The following is an 8,518-nucleotide window of genomic DNA, read 5'->3' as shown; positions in this document are numbered from 1 at the left end:
GGTGGTACTGGGGGAGCTGAGAAGGTCCCTTCCAACCCAACTATTCTGTGATTCTATAAATAAAACAGTGTATTCCCAGCACAGGAGTATACGGGAAGTGGAGCCACCACCAGGAACAACTGATGGGAGCTTTGAAGCTCATAAACTCAGTGGTAACATTGTCTGGAAGGTACAGCAGCCCAAAGCGTCTCCTCATCTCCAAATGCACCACAAATTCATTCTTATTCCCCAAACAAATGTTTAATTGGATGCTGTAGGTCAATATTTGCCTACCAAATTCCCAAACAGGGGTGGTGCCGAAGGTCGCTGCTGTCCAGGAGGAGGGGGGGCTGGACAAGAGACCGTGTTTGCCCCACACACAGAGCTATCAGCTGGGCTAAACGTGGATATGAAGAATCCCAGGTAAGGGGCAAATGAATGCGGATTTGATAGTAAATGGGGGCTCCTCCAATGAGCAATAGTGCCTTCCCAGGAGAGGAGGCGTGAATTTGGCAGAGGGTTAAAGGATGGGCAACATTGCGGGGAAAAAGGGCATTTGGGGTTATATGTGGCTGCAGGATTTGGGGTGAGGGTGGAGGGGAAATGAAATAGCTTCAAGTTTTGCTTTTTCCACTTGGCAAGAGAGGTCGCAGCCCAGCAGTTTCAGGTCAAAGCAGCCCCAGGAATTAAGTGTAGGGCAGCTGTGCCAAGGACTGGGCTTTGGCACAGGCGCTTTATGCTAAAGAAGAAGATAAAAGTTATTTCTGTTTGAACGGGAAAAGTAGGTGGGTGGTGCAGTGGCTGGGGAAGGGGTGGGGGTTTATCCAGGGCCCTGGAAGCCCCATTCCCACTGTCCCGTACAGGAACTGGTGTGCGGGGGTGGGAGAGGCTGGGTTTGCCAGCACGGGGAAGGCGAGTGCTGGGAAGGGGAGGACTCTCTATTTCAGGACATATCGCTGAAAAACTCTTACAGTATTGCATTTTCTACCTGCAAACTCCCAGACAGCACTTGCAACGTGCCCGCAGCCCCTCTGAGGCAGGTTAGTGTCCCTTCTCCCCGGGGCACAGCTGAGGATGCTGTGCCCACACCTCAGTGGTTTGCACAGCAAAGGAGCAGAGGCTCTTGTCTCCTTCCAGCAGCACAGCATGTGCAGGACTGATTAGGGAAATGCCATTTGCAGTCCAGAGGAACGAGGGCGACGGGGTCAGAAACGCGTCCTGGGAGCCTGGCTGTGGTCACAGCTCTGCACGGGTCCCTGTTCCTCTCTGATTTCCCCTGTTCCTCTCTGATTTCGCCACCTTGGCGTCGGCTCCAGGAGTCCTGTGTTGTTTCTTTGCAGCATTGTTCAATCTCCCTATTGCTTTCTGCGAGCTCCTGCGCCAACCTGTTTGGCCAGGTTGATAATTTTTCTCCCTGTAGACCTGAATAGGCTCAGCTCGCTGCTGCCAGGCAGCTGGAAATAACTTCTCTCTCTCGGCGGGTCCTTCTGTTCCAGAAATATGGTGTTTCTCTGGGCTCTGGTGCTGCTCTGCTTATCTGCTCTGCACAGTCACCTACGGGTAAGTGGCTTCACCCCTGCCACGGTGGGGACCCCTCTGGTGTGAGCACAGCCCCCTCCCCAGCCAGCAAAGGACTCTCCCGTGCCAGACCACGGGGCGTATACTGCCTGATAATTCTGTGTGAGAAGCCCTAAAAAGAAGATTGATAGACGACGCTGCTTCTCTGCTGTGGGGTTCACCTGTGCCCCAGCACAGCAGGGTTTCTAATCTTTTTCCCGGCTAATAAGCTGTGGAAACTCTCATTGTTCAAGTAGATTTCTGTAGAAAAATCTTTGGAAACTTGGTTTCGACTGTACTTAACAACCGTGACCTTCAGGAGTTAACAGGAGGTTGTTTAATAACAGCTTTTTTGCTTTTTGGTCCTGTTTTAAATCTGGATCCCCATCAGATCTGAGATTGCAAAACTGCACTGCTCGCTCTCTAGAGGATACATGAGTTTCTACCCTTCTGATCTGGTCCCTTTCTAAACAAACGCAGCATTCACAGTCTCCCCCAGCTCCCGCTTGCTTCCACCTCCCCACGCTGGACCCACCACCTCCGGGTCTGCATCCCAAAGCCCTGCCCGCACCGTAGCCATGGGAGATCTGCTGGTGTCAGGCTCTGATCTGGTGCCACGAGGATGTGTTAGCAGTGGGGGCAGAGGAAAATGTCTATGGAAATTCAAAGGAAATTATCTGGAACCTAATGATTTTGGTTTTTTTCCCCCTACAGTTTTCTTCGGCACATGCCCTTGAGCAAAAGCATCTCTTCTTAGAAAAAGATGGGGAGCTGAAGGTGAGCAACAGCTGGATCCACCCGAGGGGACCGAGGTTATGCCGTGGTATTTGCAATGGTTTTTCGGTTTGTCCTGAGATAGGATGAGCCCAAGCAGTGCAATCTAGCAGTGCCAACACTGTGCTCCTTCCCGTTGGGAGCTCCAGCCTAAATAACGGGGTAGTGTATGGAGCAAAGATCAGCTCTGAGGGCGGCAGGGAGGGTGACCCGTAGCTGATGCTGCTGGTCCAGCCCGGCTCTGGCAGGGCAGCACTGCTGCAGCAGAGGAATTTCATCCGGATGCGGGTGGGAACAGAGAGATCTGAGGAAAACAGCATGTGTTTGAGACCATGCAAATGGGCGGACAGCAGCAGCTACAGGCTAAAGCTTAGAAAACTGGAAAATTAGGAATTTGGAGAGAAAAGGGATGGACTAGAACAGACAAGAAGAGACAGATGCCTGGAGGAGGATTTGAGCCAAAATGGACCAAGGCTGTGACAGCAGCAGAGGGTGCGGACTGAGGCACGAGGCAGATCAGCAGCCCCAAAACATGTGAGAGGATGTGAAACCAAGGTTGAGGATGATGGATCTATAAATGGTGAAGTTATAGGACATGTGCTGGGCAGGTGGTGGTTCTTGCCCTCAAAGCAAGCCTGTTGGGCTCGTTTGCCTGGGGCAAACCTGAGAGCAAGTGGAGGAGGAACCACTGCAAGAGCCTCACTTGGTCAGTTTTCCCAGGGTACAAGACCTTCTGTCTTCCACACTCACTGAGGTGCTTTTAACCTCAAGGTAAAAAGGCAAACTGGAATGGACATGTCACCAGAAGAGATGCTGGAGAGTTTTCTCAACCCGTTTAGATGTGCAGTAAAGCCCATGAGGGACATTATCACTGTGCTCCTGCTTTCCCAGCACTAACCTTTTGTGTTTCTCCCCAGGATGTGAAAAGCGCTGGAGTTGCAGAGTCTGCGGTGCTGGAAGCTGTCCCGACCCTGCCGAATGCAGATCTGGCAGACTTCACCTATGACAGCTTCCAGGAGATCGATGGACCCAGGTTCCCTTTCATCACCCCCCCACCAGGCATGAGGAATGGGAGGAACCCAGAAGATGAAGCTGTAGCTGGAGCTGTGGGCTGTCACGATCAGCAACCAGCTGGGGAAAGTGCTTCTTCTGAAGAGAAGGGAGAGGCTGAAGATGAAAGTTGTGAGATGACTTGGAAGAAGAGCCAGAGGCTGGCAGGTGGCTTGATGAGATTCAGCATCAATCTCCTGAGAGAGGCCCAGGTGGAGTCCAACGGGACCAATGTGATCCTGTCACCCCTCAGCATCGCCCTCGCCTTGTCCCACCTGGCACTGGGTAACTTCTTAATTACTAAAGCTTCGGTTCCTGCCCTTCCCTGTGCCCCCTCCTGGAGGCACCAGGAACCAATGTGCAAAATGCAGAGATTAAATACAGCACCTTCCACTTAATCTTATTCCTGCAGGGTTAATTAGGTACGATTACAATTGAAGCTGCCCTCTGTGGCTCCTGCTCTCAGGTTCCTCCAGCCTCTTTTGTAAGGCTCTTTCTAGCAGGAGGCAGCTACAGTAACATCCCTATTTTCCACTAGAGGGGCATGGAATTTGACTTTGCTTTTTAGGAGCAGCAAATCAGACTGAGAAGCATTTGCTGGCGGCGATGCACCTGCAGTCGGTGCCCTGCCTGCACCACGTGCTGGGGACCCTTCGCAGGAGGTTCACAGAATCCACCCTCAGCCTCGCGTCACGTCTGTACCTGCAGAAAGGTGAGAGCTGGCATGGGGGTGGAGGGTAAAACTCTCAGTGACAGAGCGATGGAAGCGCGCTGCCGTACTGGGAGACATCTCTGTTCTCTTCAAGTGCTCCTCCTGGAGAGTGTCCTGCCACTGGCTGAGCCACTGGGCAATTCTTTTTCAGTGTCTGGTGATTTCATGTAGAATTCTTCCCCTCTGCCAGGATTTGAGGTGAAAGACAAGTTCCTGGAGGATTCAGAGAAGTTCTACGGAGCAAAGCCCATGACCCTTTCTGGGATGGGCGAGGATGACCTCGTAGCCATAAACACGTGGGTAAAGGAAGCAACTAACGGGCAAATACCCACATTCCTGCAGCAGCTCCCTGCAAACACAGTGCTGCTCCTGCTCAATGCAATCCATTTCCACGGTGAGCTCCACGGGCCTTACTTTTAAAGAGGAACAGTTAGAAATCTCCCAGTTTTCTGCAAGCACTGTAGCTGAACGGCATCTCCTCTCACTGCTTCCTGCCAGTCAATCTGCTTGTCCTTGTACATCTGCTGTTCTTCTTGCTTAGATTCCGTTTCAGTTATGATTCCCAACTGCTTCACATGTGCTAAAAATGTTGCTTGATAGCAAAGCTGGGATGGAGCAGGTGGAACCTGCGGTATTTTTGCCTCCTGGTTCAGGGTCCCAGGCAGCGGCACATCTCATCTCAACCAGGTCTCTTGCAACTCACCACACACCAACCACAGGGCTTGGGAACAGCTCCTGTGCATTCCTTCCTGACTACAGCACAGTGGCCAGGCACATCTTCCTCTAATTCCCTGAGGGCTGTGCATCAAAACACAGGCCAAACTCTTAATTCCAGTGTAAATCTGCAAATGTTTCAGCTTAATCTTGGAGCATTGTTTCACCCTATGCAGCACAAAGGCAATACTCTTCATTCTTCAAAGCGCAAACATCCATTATTTTATCTTCATAGCCTTCAGTAATCTCCCACACTGAGGCATGAGGATTAAACCAAGTGCTTTTTGTTATTCCAGAGTTCCTCTCTGGAAGATAAGAGCTTCCCACTGTTAGGACTCTTCCAGCCTTAGAACCAACTTCTCTTTGCTGTATTTCTATTATACTTGCCTGGTCACTATCTGCCTTGTTAGACAACTCGTGACAGGAGGAATGTCAGCCAGGCAGTTCCTGTGTTCCTACCTGAATTTAACTTTGTTGTTTTCTAAACTTCTATTTTGATAGGGGTTTGGAGGAATAAGTTTGATGCTAACTTCACTGGGCCAGATGTATTCCACCTTGACAGCAAGTTCATGGTCCCAGTTGAGATGATGAAAGCCCAGAGGTACCCCCTGAGCTGGTTTACACTGGAGTCCCAGGACATCCAGGTAAGATATTCCCACTAAGCAGGAATTAATGGAGTTTTAAAGCCCTGAGTTAAAGATAAATGAGGAAATACAGAAAGGAATTCCCTTAGACAACGTGCTATTGGAGCCCTTCAGAATACAATTACTGCCGGAGCGGGTACGTGGGTGCACGTGGGTTTCTACTCTGCAATGTGTTCCATCTTTACCAGTCAGTGGCTAAATACTAAAACCTAATGTTGTTATTCCAATAAACCTTCTCTGAGGAAATCAGATACCTCCTTCCCACCAGGCTGGTTTTGTCTGATAGCCAGACTGGGTCTGTAGACCAATTAGAAAACGACTGAATTAAAAGCATCATTTACTGGACTTCCTTTCATCTTCCACAAATTCTTCTGGTTGGTTTTATTTCCAGGTGGCCAAGTTTCCCTTCCAAAGTAACATGAGTTTTGTGGTCATTGTACCAAACCAGTATACTTGGAACTTGTCTCATGTGCTGGAGAACTTCCCTTATGAACAACTATGCAGGCTTTTCCCCAGAGAGGTACCCACCACAGTGAAGATCCCCAAAATAAAACTGGACTACCAGCTGGAACTCAACAAGGTTCTCAGTCAAATGGGTAAGGCCTCGAACAGGATTTGCACAGAATAAGTGAGGCTGATCAATCTCTATGGCATCTGTTCGCTGACACTAAAAACTGTCATCCTTGTTTCTAAAGCTGTGCCTCACAGCTTGCTCCAGATAACATCCAAACTCTTCCAGCTCTTATTCCTCTCCTCCTCCTTACTCTTTGCTTGCCTAGCACCAAATGTTTCGCTCCAACAAGATGATACTATGGAGAAGGCAGCATACACAGTTCCTCCCAATCTTTACAAGTTCTTCCTATTCCCCTACTTGTAGCCAAGACGAACATTCTCCAGTGCATTAACCTTGGTCTCTTAGTTTGTCATTTAACGTAGTGTCCAGGACATAGAAATTGCCAACAGAGAGAATGCAGATCACACAACCTGGAACTGAGAGCTTACTGAAATAAAACACCATCTACTGCATTTCCAGATGAAAATAAATTATGGGTTCAATTTGTTTTGCAGAATTGCTTAAAAAATAATCTCTGTAAAAGGGTTTCCAGCCTAAACAAGAAAGTGCCTTCAGACTTGCTGCTGCTATTTAAGGAAGGCTTTAGGTTCTTTCACTACTATTCTAAAAGAGGTGGACAAAGCTTGTGAAAACTGTTCTGGTTTTGGCACCCTCAGCTCTTCGTACAGAGAGGGACTGGGGAACCTGGCTGGACTGCAGCTTCTGTTTCTGTTTCCTGCCGCTTCCCCAGTCTTCTATGGTGGACAATACATGTAGCAACGGATGAGGGAATTGCTTTCTTCGGACAGCTTTGAGAAAATCAGAGCTGGTGGCACCAACTCGGGGAGGTAAACTTAGTCTCATTTCTCTGTAGGCCTCCAGGAGCTGTTCACAAGCCCGAATCTCCAGAAGATCTCAGATGAGCCCCTCTTCGTATCCAGCGTACAGCATCAGTCTACCCTGGAGCTTAAAGAAGATGGGGTGGAAGCATCTGCTGCTACCAGCGTTGCAGTTTCACGCTCAGTCTCTGCCTTCAGCCTTGACCAGCCCTTTGTCTTCATTATCTTTGAAGATGAAACAGGCATCCCGCTTTTCATAGGCAGTGTCCAGAACCCCAACCCCAACGCTGCTCCTCAGATAAAGGAGCCACGGGACTCACACAAAGCAACAGATGTCAATGAGTACCCCATGCCCAAATAAGTGAGGAGCAGAGTCTAAGTGTTCTGGGACTGCTACCTGACCCTTTGGACCAGCTAAGAGAGGCCTCCTGACCCTGGAGATCTCCCTCTGAGGCTGCAGGAGGCAATCCCTTGCTGTTTTCCTTTACAGATCCCCAGAGACCAGTCCTGGGATGGCCCATTTGATGAGTTTCTCCAGGCTGGGGTTCCCCTCTGTTGAACCTGCCTGAATTTCCTTTTCAGGCCTCTCAATCATAGAAGGGAGCCTTCCTTGTCCCCAGACTCTTATTAGAGTCTTTATTAAGCTCCTATTACGAGTCCCCCATAGCCTGGAATCATTAACGTCTGGCAGCTTGGACAACAGCCAGAGATATTAATATTGCTCTTCCTTCCGCAGTTCCTGTGAACATGCCGCCCTCAAAGTGTTCCTCTGAAAACTGTCTGTACCCACCTAGAAAACGACCTCTAGATCAACTGGACTAGTACCCATTTGTCTTCTCTAGGATGCATCACAGCCATTGCCAGGCACAGGCTCTTTGCAAAGATTCCCTTTTCCCACTCCTTGGCTATTGAGATCTGGTTTGGGAGGGTCTGCAGTTGGAAACCCCTTTGGATTCTTATCTCCAGCCCTTTTCCTGGGAAACGCTAGGTTCTTGGGTAATGCTAGATTTTTCAAAACATATTTTATAAAGTGTTTTTTAGTAATGTTTACGTTGGCAGAATAATAAAGAGTAAAGCAGAATATAGTTGCTGAAGGTGTTGCATTGGAAGACCCAAGAGAGAGAGAAAAAAGGCAAGCAGCTTGAATAATTGCGGAGATTGGGTGGAAAGATGAAAGGGGCTTTCACAAAGGATCTGCTTTTTGCTACAGCTCATCACGGAGGACAAAGGGGCTGTGAGGTGAAATGGCTGATCCATAAAGACGGCCCAAGGACCCAGCCAAATAATCTTTGGGCATCTCACCTGCAAAGCGTGCAGGGAACAGCCGCGGGGACGGAGCTGGCTTTGGGAAATGGGCAGAATTCCTGGAATTCAGACACAAGCTCAGTGGCAGAGGGGCAGGAGGGTGTTTTGCCTGTGCGCAGCGACAAGCAGGGATGTGATAGTCCTTAATCTTTCTCTTGGGCAAAACTTGACCATTGCTGGTATCTACTGGGAGGTTCAAAGGTGCTGATCTGGCATCTGCTGAGATTTGTTCTGCTGGGATGCTCCTGGCTCTACAGCACAATGCTGTGGATGGCTGGGGCACCTTGCAGAGGAAAGAGGGGCAGATTTTGATGCTGTAGCTAAATGTCACTGCTTTGTTTTGGCAAAAGGCAATGTCCGGTTACAGCTTCATTTTTGTCTTAGATGGGCA

General features: G+C 49.3%; 1 protein-coding gene across 2 annotated transcripts; it reads left to right on the top strand.

The window, feature by feature from the left end:
• The first annotated feature begins 279 nt into the window (after nt 1-279).
• Nucleotides 280-7,903, top strand: SERPINF2 (serpin family F member 2). Of its 2 annotated transcripts, none has more exons than XM_005502008.3 (9): nt 280-402; nt 1,476-1,539; nt 2,251-2,313; nt 3,228-3,645; nt 3,929-4,072; nt 4,263-4,466; nt 5,288-5,430; nt 5,822-6,026; nt 6,858-7,903. In XM_005502008.3, exons 1-9 carry the CDS (start codon nt 389-391, stop codon nt 7,181-7,183), a joined length of 1,581 nt encoding a protein of 526 aa, XP_005502065.2. In that variant the 5' UTR covers nt 280-388; the 3' UTR covers nt 7,184-7,903. The 2 variants fall into 2 exon arrangements, with proteins under 2 accessions (XP_005502065.2, XP_005502066.2); XM_005502009.4 differs by lacking the exon at nt 280-402 and adding an exon at nt 925-1,019.
• Nucleotides 7,904-8,518: the final 615 nt, after the last annotated feature.

The sequence above is a fragment of the Columba livia genome, chromosome 20, assembly GCF_036013475.1.
Source record: "Columba livia isolate bColLiv1 breed racing homer chromosome 20, bColLiv1.pat.W.v2, whole genome shotgun sequence".
Taxonomy (NCBI): Eukaryota; Metazoa; Chordata; class Aves; order Columbiformes; family Columbidae; genus Columba; species Columba livia.
Note: the sequence above shows the minus strand (reverse complement) of the source record. Positions and strands in the feature narration are given on the sequence as shown.

Excerpts from the sequence above, each read along its gene's own strand:
- SERPINF2 (XM_005502008.3), top strand. Across the intron at positions 3,646-3,928 it reads CTTGTCCCACCTGGCACTGG|GAGCAGCAAATCAGACTGAG; the intron begins GTAACTTCTTAA and ends TTTGCTTTTTAG. Across the intron at positions 6,027-6,857 it reads CAAGGTTCTCAGTCAAATGG|GCCTCCAGGAGCTGTTCACA; the intron begins GTAAGGCCTCGA and ends ATTTCTCTGTAG.